This window comes from Elephantulus edwardii, unplaced genomic scaffold (genome assembly GCF_000299155.1).
Source record: "Elephantulus edwardii isolate Elephantulus edwardi_28Jun2011 unplaced genomic scaffold, EleEdw1.0 scaffold00237, whole genome shotgun sequence".
Taxonomy (NCBI): Eukaryota; Metazoa; Chordata; class Mammalia; order Macroscelidea; family Macroscelididae; genus Elephantulus; species Elephantulus edwardii.
The window spans coordinates 2619285-2638956 of record NW_006399987.1 but is presented as its reverse complement, the minus strand read 5'-3'; the positions used below and the strand labels follow the sequence as shown (position 1 = coordinate 2638956).

The 19672-nt window shown below is 52.0% G+C and overlaps 1 protein-coding gene across 1 annotated transcript; it reads right to left on the bottom strand.

The window, feature by feature from the left end:
* Positions 1-272: 272 nt before the first annotated feature.
* On the bottom strand, positions 273-19452 carry SLC44A2 (solute carrier family 44 (choline transporter), member 2). The gene is made up of 22 exons (XM_006898773.1): positions 19416-19452; positions 18791-18839; positions 15671-15744; positions 15462-15546; positions 14806-14890; positions 14544-14654; positions 14194-14254; positions 13979-14102; positions 13789-13872; positions 13590-13702; positions 7350-7481; positions 7156-7255; positions 6980-7072; positions 6335-6419; positions 4489-4751; positions 4314-4408; positions 3516-3619; positions 3358-3431; positions 2981-3051; positions 2745-2833; positions 1200-1284; positions 273-379 (listed from the first exon to the last, which is right to left on the bottom strand). Exons 1-22 carry the CDS (start codon positions 19450-19452, stop codon positions 273-275), a joined length of 2121 nt encoding a protein of 706 aa, XP_006898835.1.
* Between the last annotated feature and the right edge of the window lie 220 nt (positions 19453-19672).

Below are 19672 nucleotides of genomic sequence, written 5' to 3'. Positions count from 1 at the left end.
CTCCCAAGGCAGCCTCCATCACATTCCAGACACTGAGAGTCCCCCCAGGACAGCTCCCCATTGGGGGCTGGACTCATCACCTTTTTAGTCTTGGAGGCTTCATGAAAAAAACCCCCTTGGCATACGAGAGGCTGGCCCAGATCCACTTGTTTTCCAGCAACTGGATGGGAAGTGAGGGGAGTGACAGGCCCTGGGACTGTAGGGCTTCGGGTACTGACCCAGGGGCAGAGCACTCAGTGTGTGGCTTCTGGAGAGGCAGAGAGGACGGGCCTTTACGACTCTGACAGCTTCTTGTTGGTCTTGTTCAAGAGCTTCTTGAGCGTGAGAGACATGAAGTAAGGCCTCTCGGCCGAGCCATCATTCCGCTCCAAGTCCTCCACTGTAGAGAGAGGCCCCAGAGCAGGCAGTGTGAGGGGAAGACCATGGGCTGGGGCCTCAGGGACGGGGTGGGCAGACAAGGGCCACACGAAGCCTCAGGGTTAGGAAGCAAGACGCGAGAGGACCAGAAAGGGGTGGACTGGCGAAGGCTCGGGAGGGATGTACACACGTGGTCCCCACACGCCCAGGCAAGGCAACCCCCGCGTGCACCCCAGTCTGCAGTAAAACAGGAGGGCCTGCCTGCCCCCTAGTCCTGGGAACGCCAGTGGCCTCTCTTCACTCGACTTCCTCCCGCTTCCCCTCCTCCGCACTGCCCTTCAACAGGATGTCTCTCAGCTCGGGCGACATGAAGTAGGGTCGCTCCTGAGAGCCGTCATTCCTTTCCAGGTCCTCACCTGGGCTCCCCCCAGGAACCGGCGGGGAGAAAATGGGGTGATCAGGAAGGGAGGGAGAGAGGGAGGCAGGGGGAGAACGGGGAAGCCCAGCAGGCGTGGAGGAGAGGAGAGAGAAAAAAAGAAAAGTAAAATAAAAAAAGATAGATGGAAAGACCAGAGTTAGTGACAGCCGTGGATCCCCTGAACACAGCTAGAAATCCCAAAGCCAGGGCCTGGGCCAGAGCGTTCCAGCAGCAGCCTGGGGCAGGGGCAAAGGACAGAGCAGCTGCCAGTACACAAACCCCAAGGGGGCCTGGCCAACCTCAGGGAAGCTGGGGCCACACTGGAGGGGAGGTGCTGAGCCCAGTGATGTTAAGTGGAGCCAGGCTCCAGCAAGGGTCAGGCTAAAAGGCCCTGGAGGCAGGGCCCAGCGATGGGGTCACTTACAGAAGCAGAGGAACAGCGTGTCCACACACATCCCGTAGACGCTGAAGAAGCCATGGGCAATCAGGTAGGCGCCGATTATCACCGTCTGGTCAAAGACAGATGAGCAACTGCAGTCCAGCATCTACCCAGGGCGACCTCCAGTCACCATGTCCCCCCAGGCCCAGATCATGCGAATTCCCGCTGCCAGTGCCTGTGACCCACTCTGGGAACCAGAATAACAGTTTAACTCTTCACCCTTGCTAGCAGGGGCCCAAGATCCACCTGTCTTCCCTGCTGTCTCCCACCCAGGGGCCTGTCCACGTGCTGCTGTCCTGACCCGGCTGAGCCTATGACCTCCTTGTCCTTCCACTTTCTGCTCCAAAGCCACTTGGTGGGTTCTAGCTCTTCAGGAAGCCACCCGAAGTCCAGACGAGCCAGGTCTTTGTTTCAGGTCCTCTTAGGACCCTGTGCCCCTCCTCCTTGCCACTCTCCGGGTGCAGTTTGATGCATATTTAGGGTATTACCAGGGGAGGTCTGGTGGTGCAGTGGTTAAATGCTCAAATGCTGAGAGGACAGTGCTCCATGAGGCCATCTGCTTCCATAAAGAAACACTCTTCTACTCTATCCGATTGGAACTCACTGGACAGCAGTGGACTGAATTTAGGGCCTTACAGACTTAATGCCCGCATCCCATTAGACTGTGCAGGGCCTGTCACTGCTTTGTCCCAGCAAGCTGGAGACTCCCTGGGCTTTGGTGCCTGATAAGCATTTGTGGACTAAAGGAAGTGGCCTTCTACTGAGAGAGATTAAATAACGTGCTCAAAATTCTCATCGTAGAACTGGCAAATAAAGAAACGCAGATAAAAATCTAGGTCACTGGGATCCAAGGCCGGTACCCAGACACTGTCCTATCTTAGTGAAGTCACACCCTCCACTGCCCTGTCACCTCCCTGCCCTGGGTCTGGGCCCTCACTCGCCCAGCTCCATGGACACCAACCTCCTCACTGTTTCCACCCAGCCCACCTGGAGTCTTTCTATGTGCTGCTCCCTCTGTTTTCATCTCTTGGCTCCCACATCACCTCCTCACCACATCTAACTGCCGCCTGAAACCTTCCCCACTGACACTTCTCCGCTTCACCACACATTCACCAATGCTATTACTGGATCTGTGTCTATTTACTTCTATACCATAAGCCCCTAGTGGAAGTTCACCCACCCTGTGCTTGGTCCTCGATAAACCAAAAATCCAGATGTTGTCAAGCTGACTGACAGGTGGTAACCTGAAAGGAACCAACCACCATGAGGCTTTTCAGTGGTAAATTTTTGGAACCAGATGACCAATCCTTTGTTCCTAAGTGCCTCTAGGTGGATTCAAACCTCCAACCTTTCAGTCAGTATGGCAATGTTTTAACCATGCCCACCGAGGAACTCCCAGTATATAGGAGGTACTCAATAAATGCTTGTGGACTAAAAAAGTAATCATGCCACCAGGTCTGATCCCACTCTATCTGTTCAGTCAAAAGAGGCAGAGCAAGTCCCAAGACCTCCTTCTCTCTGGCCACATACCAGTATAGGGACCCAGTAATAGTTGAGGGGCGGAGCTGTGTCCTGGACAATCTTGATGCGGTGAGTAAAGAAGAAGAAGGCCAGGATTCCTGGGAGAAATGGAGATGGCTGAGGGTTCTGGCTATCGGGAGGAGTCACCAGAAAAGGAAGAGAGTGGGGATGCCCATCCCAGGTGGTGGAATGGGGCCCCAGTCACCCCTCAATGGGCGCCCACATCCTGGGTGGCCAGCACTTACCTACACTACCCACAACCAGAAGTTTGCCCAACAGGAAAAGGAAGTCAGTCACTTTGTCCAGGACCGCCACTCTGTGGGTGACAGTGAGGGGTAGGTGTGTGAGGGCTGGGTCAGGGAAGGGGGTGGAGCAGGAAGAGAAGAAGGAGAAAGAAGAGGAGGAAGAAGAGGGAAAGGAGGAAGGGGAGAAGGAGGGGGTGGAAGAGGAGGAAGAGAAGGAGGAGGGGGGGAAGAGGAGGAAGAGAAGGAGGAGGAGGGGAGGAGGATGAAGAAGGAAGAGGAAGGGGAGAAGGAGGGGGCCGGAGTAGGAAAAGGAGGAGGGGTGGAGAAGGGGGAGGAGGGGGTTGAAGGAGGAGGAGGAGGAAGGTGTCTCCCTTGACCTGATGATGTTCCTCATGAGCAGGAAGAAGGCGTTCCTGGCTGAGGTGCAGAAGTTGGTGCCATAGATGGCGATCTGCAGAGGGTGGGAGGAGAGGGTCAGCCCACCGGAGGGGCCAGGGGGCTCCTCCCGCCCAGCAGGGGTGCCTGCACCGCTCACCATGATGTAGGCGTTCCGGTTGAGAAATCTGATGAACTTCTCCAGACACCAGAAACAGCACTTGAGACAGGTCATGAGAAACTTGGCAAACTTGTTCTGGGCCGCTATGAGAGGGAGGGATGCAGAGGTGAGGGGGGACCCCGCCCAGTCACCTCACCATCATTCAGGGCGTCAGCAGCCACAGTCTAGAGCTTCCGGAGATGAGGAGAGGAGACACAATTCTAGGACCCCCGGACGCCTGATGCGTGCATCAACCAGGCCCCTCAGGCCCAACCCTGACGAGGAACCTGGAGGCCTTTCAGCCTCGCCTCCCAAGCAGGAACCAATCTTTCCCATCTTTCTAGTTCGGGTGGCTTAGTGTAAAGAGTTGCAATGCCAACCCAAAGGTACAGGCACGGGGGTTCAAATCCACCAGTTGTCCCATGAGAGAAAGACAATTTCCTCCCGTGTAGTTTATAGCCTCTAAAAATCCGCTGGAGGGTCACCTATGTGAGTCCTTTCCAGCACGACAGTATACAAGAAGCAGTGCCCCAAAGTAGTGCCCATCCCACCTCCACAGACCCTCCTAAGGAGAAAGCGGCCTCAGCCCCGCCCTCCTGAGCACCCACACAGCTCAGAATCACTCACCAGCCCTTTTGGCTCCACCCCCTCAGACCGGGCTCATTGCAGAGAACCCTCAAGCCCCTTAGCCCCACCCCTACAGGCAGAAACCAATCACTTGGCCAACACCCAATCTCAGTCAAAGAACTAAGCCCCGCCCACCGCACAGGAACCAATGCCAGCAGCTGGAGGCTGCACCTTTCAAACGCTGGTCCAGATACTCAAGCATCACGCGGATGATCTGCACTATGGCGAGGATGAGGGCACCGAAGGCCAGCGAGCCTGTGTGGTACCTGCGTGCAGAGGGAGTGGTCAGAGACCCAGCCAGGCCTTTCCGCACTGCGTCCTCGACTCCAGGCCACCGGCAGCCAACCTGAGAGCCCGGCTGAAGGAGGAGAAGAGCGGGAAGGCCGGCAGGTCGTCAGGCTTGTTCATGGCCCAGTAGTAAGAGGCGAAGGCTCCAGCTAGTGTGACCTGGCCCAACGCCAGCACGAAGTTGGCCAGCCAGAAGAACATGAAGGCGTTGAAGATCTGCAAGCCCAGCAGTGCCCGGTGGTAGCCCGATTCCCCTCCATAAAAGGCGAACTGGCAGCGTGCCCCGGGGCACAGGCGGGATTCATTGGAGACAGCGAAGGTCTGTGGGAGAGAGGCGCAGCCTTACTGCAGTTGAATGCAACTCATGGGGACCCCACAGGGCAGAGCAGAACTGTCACGCAGTGTTTCCAAGGCTGTAGATCTTTGCGAAAGATGCCTGGCAGAGTTGTCCCACACGTGGCTGGAGGGTTTGAACCTCCGACCTTTCAGTTAGCAGCAGACAGATTAACCACAAGGCATCAGGCTCAGGGTCAGACAAATCATGGGGTAAAACAAGAGTGAAAAGGATCAGTTCAATGTCCCAGAAAGGAAGTCAGGAAATTGGGGGTTCAAAGTGGTCTGTGAAAGAGGTCCTGGATTTCAGTCCAGCATTCCCTGGGGCCTTGGAGAAGCTCTCTCTGGAATCAGCCTGGGGTCATGAGTCAGTGGAGTGGCCTTGGGGGCAGGACCTGAGAGGCAGAGTTCAGTGTGAGCGCCCTGCCAGCCCAGGAATTGGGGGATCAAGTTAAGAGTAAAGCTCCTTGGTGGCCTAGTGGCAGGAAGCTGCACTGCAATCCCAGAGGTGCACAGTTCAAATCCACCAGATGCTCTGCTTGAGAAGGAGGGACAATCTCCTGTACCAGTCAGATCCGATTTGACAGCACACACACACAAATAATAAAATAAATTAAAAGAAAATAAATATTAAAAAAAAAAAAAAAAGAGTAAAGCTCCTCTGCTGGCGAGCTGAAGGTGCCTTTGAGGAACCCTCCGGAACAGAGCAGAGCTGCGCCTCTGCATTCCCAGGGCCGCAAACCTCTACAGAAGCAGACCGCCTCATCGCTCTCCTGCAGCTGCAGGACGTGAACCACTGACCTTTTGGTTAGGAGCCCAACCGGGAAAGCCCTGTGCTTAAACAAGACCTCCTCAGGGTTAGATATAAAAATCTAAACCAAGCCTATGGCTGTCAAGTCAATTCTGACTCCTGGCCACTGTCTGTCAGGTTTTAGAGCTGTAAGTCTTTATATGGAGAGAGCGCCTACCTGTCTCATTTGGAGTGGCTAGAGGCTTCAAACTGGTGACCTTTCAGGTGGTAGCCCGATTTGTTACCTTACACACCATCACCAGGGCTCCTTCAGGAAGAGATTAACTCGAACTCATTGTGCATGAGTCAGTACCAGCTCATACCTGACACCCCTCCCTCCCAGAGGGTTTCCAAGGCTCTAAATGGAACAGGCAGCGATTGCCCATCTTTCTCCCAAGAAAGATTCAAACTGCCAAAGATGTGACCTTTGAGTTAGCAGCACAACTCCCCGTAGGCTACACCACCAGCTCCCTCAGGGCCAGGTTACAGCTGTGGAAAGTAAGGGGTTTCCAGAGGCAAGGCCTGGGTGTCCTGGGGCCCAGAAATGAAGTCAAAAGGGAAAAGGATGAGCGTTTCAGTATCCAGGCTGGGGGAGTCTGCCGGGGGCACAGATAACGTCAACTTGCTCTGAGACAATGCTGGAGCCTCTTCCCCTCCCTGCCTTATACAAGGCACACAGTAGGTGCCAAGTGTTTGTGGAGAGATCCCTAAGTGGAGGTGAGAGGTCGAGAGTAGTCTGAGAGCTGTTGGAGCAATGTCCCCTCAGCCCTTGGCCACTCACCTCAGGGTTGCAGGTCTTCCCAGCCACTGGGCAGGCAGTGTCATTGAAGACCTTGTAGACAGCTTCGTTGGAGGTGGACAGGAAGCTAGAAGCTCATTAAGGAACCTGAGGTCAGGGATCAGGGACCCTGGGGATATGGATCTGTTCCCCCAACCAGGTTCTGGCCCTCTCCCCAAACTGTGAGCCCGTTCTGGGAAGGTCTGGCCTCTACCCGTTCCCAGAGTGTCTAGTGGCAGATAAACCGACGGCCCTGTCCCCAAGCTGTAGGCCCATTCGGGAAGGTCTGGCCTCTACCCGTCCCAGAGTGTCTAGTGGCAGATACACCGACGGTCCTGTCCCCAAGCTGTAGGCCCATTCGGGAAGGTCTGGCCTCTACCCATCACAGAAGGTCTTAATGGCAGATTCACGGCCCCGGCCCCAAGCTGTGGGCCCGTTCCGGGAAGGTCTGGCCTCTACCCATCACAGAAGGTCTTAATGGCAGATTCACGGCCCCGGCCCCAAGCTGTAGGCCCATTCGGGAAGGTCTGGCCTCTACCCGTCCCAGAGTGTCTAGTGGCAGATACACCGACGGTCCTGTCCCCAAGCTGTAGGCCCATTCGGGAAGGTCTGGCCTCTACCCGTCCCAGAGGGTCTAGTGGCAGATACACGGCAGTGGTGGCCCAGTAGGCGATGCAAAGACACAGCAGGAAGAAGGTGCACAGTGGGTACAGCATGGAGCACATGACGTATCCCACAGCCCTGGGGAGGGACAGAGACGGGCGTCAGGGTCCAGGCAGGCTTGGGGATGACCCCAACCAGGCCCCCGCTCCCCTGGTGCCCACCTGCTGGCTTCCTTGATGAGCGCGATGGCGATGAGAATCCTCTTCCGCAGGAAGATGAGCAGTAGGATGATAATGACCTCCAGGATGCTCAGGATGATCACTGCAGGGGGCAGAGGGGGCTGAGCCCGCTGCCCTCCTGGGGTTCCCAGCCCCTTGGGGCTCCTGGGGGGCAGCCGTGGTGAGCTGGGACTCACTGAAGGCCATCCAGGTCTGTCGCAGGTGCAGATACACACGCAAGTCCGTCTGGAAGCCGAGGTCCACGAGCGAGACATCCGAGCCGGCCTCTCCACGCAGGCGGGCATACTCCATGTAGCAGTGGAATATTCCTGCAGAGACCACAGCCCACCGCCAACTCACTCAACCTTGCATAAACCAAAGGCGCATCCAACTCATGGTGACCCTCTATTACAGTTCCCGGGCTGTGCATCATTATAGGAGGAGACTGCCTCTGTCTCCTAAGCAAAGGTTAGAGGATCTGAACTAGCAACCTCCTGATTAGCAGCTCAATATGTAACTGTCGAAAGAGGTAAAATGAGGCCGTGGAGGCAGAGGACCATGAGCGCCTCTCTGAAAGGGCCAGAGAGAGTAAGAATAGCATAGCCCCTTACTGTCCAGAGCAGGAAGCAGATAAAGAGCCCATTGCTCAGCCAGCCTCGTGGTGCCTTTAGAGCCAAAACAGCAAGAGGTTTGTTTATTCATTGTTGACTCACAGGTAATTGTGGCTTGAGAATGAGGTTTATTAAGGAAGTAAGTTGGAGAGTCAGGGAGGCAAACAACATCACTCAAAACAAGTCCAGGTTTTAGCCCAAGTTCCAAGGCACAATTCCCCTAATTCGTCCAGGCTCTGATTTCAGTTCACTAGTCAAATCCAAATCATCCAGCAAGGTTTGCCTCAGCTGCTCCTTCAAGTATCCGGCAAGAATAGCAAAAATCTCTAACTGTGGCCAACACAAATGCAAAAAGCCTCAGGTCACACCTTGCCACACTTTCTCCATGGTAATAACACAGTCTCTCCACTACCATCACCGGGGTCTTGCTCCAGTCTTCCTCGAGTCTTACCACCGCAAGTTTTACTCGCCTCAAGTCTTGCTGTCCACTGTGGGAAGTACTTTGGGTTTTTTTTTCTGTCATCTTGCTGTACTGTTCAACTTTTAGATACATAGCAAGGATGTTGTAGTTGAGTAACTTCAAATCAGAACTGACTCATAATGAATCTCCAGCAAGTTTTCAGAGGAAATTTATCACATAGCAGGAGATTACAATCTTTCTCCTGCAAAAGAAGCTGGTGGGTTCAAATTGCTTATCCTTGGCATTGTAATTTTTTTTAAATTGTATTACTTTTAATGAACATTTACAGAGATTTTGTATTTCCATTCATTCATTGTTGCAGTTTTCTCCCTGCCCACCCTTCCCCAGAGGGAAGCATTTTTTTCTCTTATCCTAGTTCCACAGCTACTGCTGATTTGCAAGACCAAGTGTCTGCAGTTAAGATAGCTGGAGACCAGAGGGGACTAACTCTAATGGCAATAAAAAGCCAACTTGTAGGGAAGCTCTGGTGGCCTAGTGGTAAGGAGCTGCAACTACAATCCCAGAGGCACATGGTTCAAATCCACCAGATGCTCTGCCGGGAAAGGAGGGACAATCTCCTCCTGTACCAGTCAGATCTGATTTGACGGTACACTCACACAAAAATAATAAAATAAAATAAAATAAATTCTTAAAAAAAAAGCCAACTTGTAGGCTAACACCATAGCAGCCAATTATGCCATCATTGCAGAGTAGATACTAAACCTTCAAAACTGCTGTTATGGAGTGGATTCTGACTTACAGTGACCCTACTGGGCAGAGCCAAATGGTGCCAGAGTTCTGACAACTGTAATCTTTACCAAATCAGACAACCACATCTTTCTCCCACAACTGAGTACCTTAACCGTACTGTGCTACCAGGGGTCCTTCTAAAATAGCTAAGGCGTCGCGCTGCCAACCCGAAAACACATAGTTCAAATCCACCAGCTGCTCCATGGGAGAAAAATGGGCAACTTCCTCCCATGTGATTTGGTGCCTCTGAAAATCTAATGGAGGCACTACAACAAGATAAAGGTAAACAATCCAATTGAAAAATGGGCACAGGATATGAACAGACACTTCACCAAAGAAGACATTCAGATGGCCAACAAGCACATGAAGAAATGTTCAAAATCCCTAGCTCTAAGAGAGATGCAAATCAAAACAACTATGAGATATCATCTCACCCCAATCAGAATAGCAAAATTCAACAGAACAACAAACAACAAACACTGGCGAGATTGTGGAGAAACTGGAACCCTTATTCACTCATTGCTGGTGGGAGTGTAAAATGGTGCAACCACTGGGGAAGGCAGTATGGCGCTTTCTCAAAAAGTTGCAAATAGAGGTAACATTTGACCCAGCAATTCCACTACTGGGAATATACCCCAAAGAGACCATAACTGCCACCCAAGCAGATAAAGGCATACCCATGCTTATCGCAGCTTTGTTCACAATATCAAGGAGTTGGACACAACCCAAGTGCCCATCAACAAATAAATGGATAGAGAAGCTCTAGTATATTCACACAATGGAATATTATGCTTCATTGAAAAGCAAGGAACTCATGCAATATTATTCAAAATGGGTGACCCTTGAGGACATTATGCTGAGTGAAATATCTCAGCCACAAAAGGACAAATATTGCATTGTGCCACTGTTGTAAAACAAGACTGCCATCGGGGTTGGGGAGAGACTGAGAAAGATGCGATAAATAATGTTTACTGCATTGAAACAGATGAGGGAGAGAACTATTTAAAAGGGATATGTGTTTAGGTATTATTGTCACGACAGGAGTCCAGAATGAAGGCTGCACAGTGGAGGTGACCTGAGGGGAGGAATGGTAAAACAATGAAAAATTTTTTCTTTCACTCTTCAAAGAGAAGAATGTACTGAGGGGGGGAGGGGTGGGCAGGAAGAAAAGTGCAACAATGAATGGATGGAAATCCAAAGTCTGTAAATTTTCATTGAAATTAGAAAAAAAAAAACAAACCCAAAACAACAACAACAACAACAAAACCGAATGGAGGATCAGCCAGGAGTCAGCTCCAACTTACTGGTACATAACAACTACAACAAGAAGGTATCTATTCCATAGAAGCAAACAAGCAGCTTTGGGGCAGGGAGGTAGTCCATTGTGCTGCTTGCTCCTGCCTCCAGGCCTTTGTACATGATGACTACATGATGACGCCTGCCCCATTCTTTTCCCACGGTCCCTCACATTCTCAGTTTCTGCTCCAATGTCACTTCCTCATGAATCCATCCCTCATTCAGGACCAGGCCCTTCCACTCTCCTCATTCTTACATCCTGCCCTGCTTCAAGGTCCTTGCCAGGGTTCTGGTTTATTTGTTTCTTATCTCTCTCCCCCACGCCCTTCAGGAATACAAGATCTGTGGTTGCAAAGACTTCTGATTGCTGGAGAACTGGCCCAGGACACAGTGTTGCTATTGTTAGGTGTCATCAACTCTCCCACAACTCCAAACAGCCCTATGAACAACAGATCTGAGTGCTGAACAACATCTGGCGCCATCCTCATGATCTGTCATGTTCAAGGCCACTGTGGAAGCCACTGTATGAAATAGGAGGTACTCAAGAATGTGGTTGATTCGCAGATCCACTATGTGCAAATTTGCCTACTCACTGCAATTGATCTGTAACCCTCAAATCAATCTTCACAGCCATTCATGGACACACAGAGTGGGGAAAATTAGTACCTCAATGAGCTGAGGTTAAAGGAGGCCACACGCTACTTTGTTTCTCCTCTGTACACTATAAACAAACAGCCTCCTCTCAGTCTATTTTGTGAAGGTTTCTCTGCATTTCTGGTGAATTTCTGCAGTTGAAGTTGGCCTTTAGCACAGTGCTGAGGGGTTAGCTCATGTTCTAAGGGCTGTGATGCGCCTTATGTTCAAAACAAAGACTTTCAAACTCATTACAGCTGAGTCAGAACTGACTCACAGCTGGTCCTGCAGTGGGTTTTTAGAGGCTGTAACCAGCATAAGATTTCCCATGGTTCTCCTGCAGAGCAGCTGGTGGATTCAAACTGCCTACCTTTGGGCTGGCAGTGCAACTCCCTAGCACCAGAGCTCCCAACAGTGAAAACATGTGTATTAAATGGGTGTCATTCAGACCCAAATGATAGCACTGTTGGCCTGTGAGCTCAACCGTGTATATTCAGTCAGGCATCTTTAAGCAGAAACACACTCAAGACAAAGCAATGTGTTATTGGTTGATTAAAAATGTTGAGATCAGAAGTTTGCTGGAACCTAACAGCGCGGGAGAGGAGAACTTTCGATGAGGTGAATTGATTCAGTGACTCAGGTAATGGGGGTAGGTGTGTCAGAGACAATAAGATTGGCACAGGATAGAGTAGGTTTTAGGGCTGTTGTACATAGGGTCGCTATGAGTCGCTATGAGTTGCAGGCGACTTGACGACACTTAACAACAACTATATCTCACTGCTGTGGATTACATTGTGTGCTCCTAAAATAGGGCTGCATATCTAATCTTTGTACTTGTGTATGTTGGAAATTGGGGTTTTCTTTTGTGATGTTAGACCAGAATGGCATGGACCTTCTACCTCATCACTTCTGAGATATAAAAAGAGCAGACATCGCAGAGACACCCGGGGGAAGATGAGCTCCCAGCGACACTAAGAAGTCCCAGGACTACCGACAAGGGGCTGCCTCAAGCGGGGACAAAATCAATGCCTATTTTGTTGTTACCAAGACATTTCCCTAGAAGCAACAGCCCAGCGTTTACTAGGTCAGCGTTCCTGGGGACTTCAGAGGACACGGCGGCTGTGGCTAACAGGGGGCTAACCCTAACTATACACGCGTGATGAACGAACAAATCAAGGAGGGAAGAAAGGAAAGAAGGAAGAGGTGTTTAGGGTCAGGGTGCTGAGGGGTGTTAAGAGTCAGGGTGCTGAGGGGTGTTAAGAGTCAGGGTGCTGAGGGGTGTTAAGAGTCAAGGTGCTGGGTGTTGTTATGGGTCAGACTGCCGTGTGTGTGTGTGTGTGTGTGTGTGTGTGTGTTAAGGGTCAGGGTGCTGGTGGGGAAGTTAAGGGTCAGAGCACTGTGTGGGAGTGTTAGGGGTTAGGGTACTGCGTGGCCTGTGGCATGCCCTCTGATCCCCTCACTACCCTGTGACAACAATCCCTGATGGAGTTGGGGGAGCAGCAGGCAGCATCAGCTGGGGGACATTCGGGGTTTTCTGCATACCCTATTGGTCTTTTTAGACTAAAAGGAAAATTCCGGTAAAGGAAATAACCCAATCACATCACCCAAAATGCCAGCAAAGACATCACTATGGGAAGGGCGGAGGGCCAGAGAATGAAAGAAAGACCCTCGATAAGACGGAGGGACAGTGACTGTAACAATGGGCTCGAGCTTATCAGAGACGAGGAGGGCACAGGACAGGGCAGGGCAGAGGACAGGGCAGGGCTCAGATCTGTTGTTCACCAGGTTCCGTGGGTTGTGGGTCATAGTCGACCCAATGGCACCTAACAAAACCAGTCAGAAACCACTATAAACATAAGTAATCTGTCCTGTGCCCTCAGATTATAACTGCCCACCAGGCATACCCCCGCCCTTGGCGGGTTTAAATGAACGTTCAGAACTTGAAATCTTGTATTTGGGGCACTGTCTCTCAGTTAAACAGTGTCCTCCCCTCCTCTCGTCCTTACATGGACTATTCCCATGGAGCCTCTCGGTCCAGCCTTCCGAGTGGTAAATACTAATTATCTTCACTTACAGAGGAAGAAATTGAGGCACAGAGGTTGAATCACTAGCTCATGGTCAGAGAGAGCTAGGAAGCGGCAGAGGCAGGATGCAAAGCCCGGCTTTCTGGTCCCAGAATGGCTATCCTTCTGCACTGCACTACGTAGCCTGCTTTGTAATGCCTTTTGCTGTCAATTAAAATACAGGCCCAGGCTCTGGTTTAGAGGTTACCATGAGCCCAGCACAGGCCTGCACTGGTGCTGTGTAAACTCATCCCCCACCTGTGGGTAAGGAGCCCTGGTGGAGCAGTGTTTAACGTACAGGAGTGCTAACCCAAAGATGGGCAGTTCAAATCCACTAGTGCAGTCTCCCCCTGCGGAACTTTATCTTCAGAAACCCGACGGCGGGTCACTGTGCCAGAGCCAAGTTGGTGGCAAGGGGTGGATATCAGAGGGTCCTGAAGTCATTCCCAAATGTTTGCTTTTACAAGAGACACTGAAGTAAACATCTTCACAAATACTCCCAATAAAGGAGGGAGATTACTTGGTGACTGAGGACAAAATTCTTAAACGGCTCATGGCTGCGTCAAAGGCGATGGTCATTTTGCAGACCTGAGGCGGCAAGGGGACTAAGACCAGGAGACGTACCATAACCCAGCACGAGAATCACCATGACAATCATCACCCAGACCATAATGCCGGCCAGGAAGCGGAGCAGGACCACAAACAGGAGGCTGAGCAACATGGCGATGACCAGGCCTCTGGGTGGACAGAAGAGGGGGACGTCAGCTGGCCTGGCCCCTCAGCCGGGAAGGCCCGGGGAGGGACCACTTCCTTTCTAACTTACATGATAATCCAGTACCAGGAGACAGTGTAATCTTCAAATATCCGCATGGCCAGCTGCCGAGCCTCCAGGATCCCGTTGGCACTCCTAAGGGAAGGCAGATGGGCAGAAGTCAGAGCCCTCTCTGTGATGGGGCCAGCCCTAGGGGACGCCCACCCCACCCAGGCCGTGGGGACACTAGGGCAGGACTCACTTGGCGCCCTCCACCAGATCCGTGATGTTCTTTCGATGGCCAAGGCCATCCTCATAGGTAGTCTCATTGCCCACCATGACGACTCCCTTGTGGGCATGGATGGCAGGGAAGCACCGCCGGGCCACTGCAGAGAGTGGGGGATGGTAGCAGTGAGCCATAGGCCCTGCTGCACCCCCTCACGCTGCCCCGCCGTGCGCACAGGACCCCTGACTCACAAGGCTTGCTGGGAATGAGGACAGCCGGGCAGTCGCCATCCCGCAGCACCTCTGCTATTCCCTGCGAGAGAAAGAGAAAGCCAGAGCGCACCATTGCCACGGACTCAATTCCGCTCACCACAGCCCAGGGCCAGAGTGGCGCTGCCACCCCCGCCAGGCGTCTAAGGCATCATCTTTACGGAAGGTGTCCCATCTTTCTCCCGAGGAGCGGCTGTGGGGTTTGCACTTCTCCTTTCAGTTAGGAGCCAAATGCTTTAGCCACTGTCCTGCCAGAGTCCCCCTGTGCGGAGAGGAGGGGGTTAACCCTTAGGCTGGGCCCCACCCGGGCACCAGGGCGGTGTCCTGTTCACCTTGTTGTTTTGGAAGTCAGGTACACAGAACTGCTTGTAGTACCCAAAGTCGGAGGAGGCACGGGCGCTCAGGAAGGTGAGGTAGCGATCCGGGCACTTCTCCACGCAGATCTGGGGGCGGCCAGACAGAAGGAAGTTGATGGACAGGGCTCAGGATGAATGGCTCACCCCCATTCAGAACTGCAAACCCACCCGCGTTTCTTAGGGAGAGGAGCTGGTTCTGTAAAGAGGCTGCAGACGTGGGAAGGGAGGGACAGGTTACCTGTGGGGTGGGACACTGGAATTCCAGCAGGACCAGAGGACTGGCACACTTGACAATGTTGAAGTAAAACAGGTAGGGTTTGTCTCTGGAGTTGAGGGAGGGGGATAGAAACCGTCAAGACGTTCATGGTCACGCGATGTAAAATGTCCTTATGAAAACAATACTGTAACTGCAGAAGGACCAGGCGCTGCTCCATGCCCCACACACCCCAGGCTCCTACCTATAACAACAGCCTCATGGGGTGGGGCTGCCCTGATTCCCATTGTAGAAATGAGGAAACTGAGGTACAGAGATGGTGAAACACTGGGCTCAGGTCACACAGACAGAGGGTGCTGGAGCCTGGGTTGAACTCTTGCTATTTCCTTCCTTCATTAGCCCCTGACATCAGATCAAGTGCTGTCACATCTGGTAAAATGTCACATCTCCTAAAATGTGAGCCGCCTGAGGACAAGACACTCAATGTGTCACTTGGTGCTGAGTCCCTAAGGTCTAGCTCAGGGGCTGGACATCATGGGGATCTCGGAAATATGTGTTACTTGGGTTTATGGACAAACTATGGTGTGGCTGGAAGTAGGAGGAACACTAGGACCCTCTCCCCTGTGCTTAGGAGGAACCCCTCCTGCCCACACCCCCAGTCCCCTCGGAGCCAGACTCACGCATTTTTGGTGCCCTTCTGCCCACAGAACTCGCCTCGGCTGTCAGTGGGGTAGATCACCTTTCGAGGGTCTCCATGTGTCCAGGCTGCAGAGGGATCAAGGGCCAACTGAGGGTAACCCCACTCCTTAGGAACAATCCCAGCCCTGCCCTAGACATCCTGGGTGACCCCTCCTGCTCTGGAACCCCAAGTTCACTCCCCTCCACTCACCTATGATTCCCACAGCTACATAGCCTACAATGGCCAGGAGAAGGAGCACGCAGCAGATGACGTCGGTGCAACCCCTGAGGATTAGAGGGGAAGCATCAGAGCAGGGGCTCTGCTGGGGGTCGTAGGCCTGTGCTGCCCTATATGATACACTCACATCCATGTGCTGTTTGGACACAGGCTTCCGAGTGATACTAATGCTGTGCCAGAGAGGACGTACATTTTCAGTTCTGATAACTCACACTAACTACACTGTCCTCCCAGGAGGCAGCATTCAGTTCTCCACGGGGCAGTGTTAGGTCTCTCTCTGACAGAGTGCTCATTTTACCATATCTTTACCAGCACTTGGTATGAATGTTTTAAAACCTTTAACACTATTTTATTACCCACAAATTAAATAAGAACACGGTAAAATGCAAACCAAAAAGGAGCGTATACACAAAGAAAGAAATCTCCCTCCATAATTTGCCTTCTTATAATCTTAATGATTTTTTTACGAGTAGTTTGGGTTTGTTTAATGCAATTGTGATTACAATACACTCCTTGTTCTGTGTCTCACCTTTTCCACTTAATACATTTCAGAGGATCTAGGTCACCATGTAGAACAACAAACAATTCACTGCCATCCAATCAGAGCCAACTCATAGCTGATTCCCTAAAAGATTTTCAGAGGCTGTAAATAGCACAGGAGACTGCCCATCCTTCTGAGAAGAAGCTGGAGGATTTGAACCACCTGACTTTGGGCTGGCAGCAACCACCTACTGACTAGTCCACCAGAGCTCCCTGCAGGACAGCTGATATATATTTTAATAGCTGTGGTTCTTTAGTGATGTGGCGGTTACACAGATAGGTGCCAACCAAAAGTTTGGCAGTTTGAACTCATCAGTGGTGCCATGCAAAATAAGATGTGGTAATCTGCTCCTTTAAAGATTCCAATACCCTCTCTGTCTTCTCTGCACTAGGAGCAGCTTCCCAGCCTCAGCCGCTCACCCCTGAAAATATATGCCTGCAAGAAGTTTGCCCCCAGCCCTTCCCTGGGCAGGAGCGTCTCTAGCTGTGGATCAGTCCGCGGTCTGCAGTGCTGCTGAAACAACTAGAGACACCTACAGATGAGAACTTCAGCTGCCTGACAGCCTCACGTTCCTGATTTCATTTATCCCTAGTCTCAGCTTCCGTCTCAGGGGATATTGATTGACACAGCGGCCAAGTTTATTGGGCAGAGGCTGCCACACGAGGGCGGGGCGGCGGCAGGCTCTGGAGCTGGGATGGGGACCGTGTTCAGAAGCCTCATCACTGGTTATCCAGGAGTCCTTCTCGGAAGCAGCGGCTCTTCTACGCCATCCTGGGCTTTGCCCTCTCGGAGGCCAGGGGGCTCTCTGCCTGACAGCGGCCTTTCTAAGCCATCTCAACCTCCCACAGTTTGGTGGTTTTCTCCCCCTATGTCTCATCTACCCTTTATGTTCCTTGCCCTGTATCTGCCCAGGCAGACTGGGGAGAGGGACTGGCTCAGGTTTTGACTGAGGGAAGGTCAATAAATACTGTACTAGTAAGGTAAAACTGGGCTGCTCCTTGGAGGCAAGGATTCTGAAGCTTCATCTGACACACTTTGGACATGTTGCAAGGAGGGACCAGTCCTTGGAGAGGGACATCACGCTTGGGAGGGTGGAGGGACAGTGCAATAGAGGAAGAACCTCAATGAGATGGACTTACTCAGTGACTGGGGAAATGGGGATGGGTGTCAGAGACAGTGAGGTTGGCACAGGATAGAGCACGGTTTAAGGCTCTCTTGTACATAGGGTCACTATGAGTTGCAACCCACTCAAATGCACATAACAAGAATAATAATTTAAAAAAAGATTAAAATAAAACAAAACAAGCCCATTGCTCTAGAGATGATTCCATGTCAGAGAGCCTAGAGAAGAGAACTGAATTGTCACATTGTGTTTCCCAGGCTGTTAACCTTCGGCGAGCAGGGGGCTGGTGGGTTTAAACTAACTGTCAGGTTGCAACTGAATGCTTAACAGCCACACTACGGGGTCCTTTCCTCAAAACAGCAAACAAAATGTCACTGAGCTGTCCCATCCTCCCTCAGCCAGAGCAGACAGGAACGCCAGAGGCGGGGTCGTAGCTCCCTATGGACTCGCTGCCAGGGCTCCTATCTAAAAACACTCCTCGCAGTCAAGTTCAAATTGACTCATGACTGACCCTCCCCTGGGTTTCTGAGGCTGTAACTGGCACAGGAGGAGACTGTCCATCGTTCTCCTGAGAGGCCGCCGGTGGATTCCAACCGGCCTTGGCATTAGCAGCGCAAACCCCAGTGGACCAGGCACCCCTCTCCCCCGGGCTCCCGCCCATGAAGATTACAGCTTTGAGAACCACAGGGGGAAATTCTCCTCTGTCCCATCATGTCCCTATGAGTCAGAAATAATTTACAGCAACAAAAACTTAACCACAATTTATCTAAGTCCTAAAGAGAGAGAGTGAGACTGTTGGCTGATTTTTAGTATTTTCATAAGTGAACACGACATTATCGTCCACGTATGCAAAGTTTCCTAGGAACACATGTAAACGTTTTGGAACAAAAAGCTGTACAAGAAAACTTTTTCTATTTTCAAGTCACCAATCCCCCACCCCCCCATCCTCTTCCATGGGAGAAGGATCGGCCATCTCCTTCCGGGCAATTTACTGCCCCTGAAAACCCCCAAGAGGGTCTGCTATGGGCTATTCTGACTTGTTTATACATAACAACCACCCCCTAAAAAACGACTACACCAACTGGCTTCTTAAGCCGCGTATGCACCAGTGGTTTTTGCTAATCAGGAATGGGGAAATTTATATTTTAGCATTCCTTTCTTTTTCCCTTCAGTGAAGTTGACTATCGTTCCATAAACTCACTATCTTCAGTCTCCTTGCTCTTGAAGGGTCTGCTCCAAAATCTTTCACCTATTTTAAACAGCTGCTTGTAAGGTCTCTCTGTATCATGGAAAATGAGTCCTCTCAGCACTGAGTTGTAAACATTTATCACCAATTTGCTAGAACACAGACTGAGGCTGTGTGTGAAGAAGAGAGCTGGGAAGGCCAACCTCCTCCCACCCTGCTCCCTGGACACAAGGCCCTCCTTACCTGTTGTAAATGGGTCCTTTGAAGGTGGGGTCATACTTCTGTGGTGTTCCTGAAAATCAACAAGTTTGACTTGGGTGGACAGAAGGGCAGGATTAAAAAGATGCTAGGAGGGTATCTCCCAGATGCCCAGGGGGTATCTTTATCTACAAAGGACTAGGATTCAGACAGCAGATTTTCTTCCTGGTCCCATCACACCTCCAGGCGCTTTAAGCTGGCCACATCCGAGAGCTCGAGAGCTCACTCGCGTAAAGCAGGTAAAGAGGGTCAGCAGAGAAGATTCTAAATTGTCACAAGCTCTCTCTTTATCACCTGAGGGTCACAGGCAGTGGCGGAGGACTCAAGTCATGGTGGCCAGCAGGGGTGGGGGAGGAATGTTGGAGTTGTGATGTTGGAGAGAAGTTTGGCGAAGGGGAAGTTCCCGGATTCAGGTAAGGGGCAGCGGTTTGGAGAGACTTCAGCGAGGCAGTTCCCGGGTGCTGCTAGGTGATGAGGGGTATCTCCGGGAGAGTTAGCAATCCTGCTCGCCCGCCCACCGGGCGCTCCAGCCCTCCAGTGGCCTGTGCCCTCACAGAAGGGGTGCGCTCCAGGCTCTGGGCATTCCCCGCTCCCACCTCGGCGCCCCTACCGTGCTTCCCGTAGTAATTCTGCCGCTCGTCCCCCATGACCACGGGCGCCCGGGGCGCACGCCTGCTCGGGGCCCTGCGTCCCGCCTCTGGCTGCTCCGCTCGGGCTGCTCGCGCCTCCCAGGGACGGAGGGAGGTCGGGATCCGCCGCCCCGGCTGCTCCTCCTCCCAGCTCCGAGCCAGGCAGGGCGGCCCAAACCGGTCAGACCAGCTCAAGGGGAGCCACAGCCAGGCTCGACTGACAGACAGACAGACAGGC

Coding starts and splice junctions, on each gene's coding strand:
- SLC44A2 (XM_006898773.1), bottom strand. CDS start 19,452: ATGGGGGACGAGCGGCAGAATTACTACGGGAAGCACG. Junction 14,655..14,805: donor TCCAGTGTCCCACCCCACAG/GTAACCTGTCCC, acceptor GGCCGCCCCCAG/ATCTGCGTGGAGAAGTGCCC. Junction 7,482..13,589: donor GATTCTCGTGCTGGGTTATG/GTACGTCTCCTG, acceptor TGGTCTCTGCAG/GAATATTCCACTGCTACATG.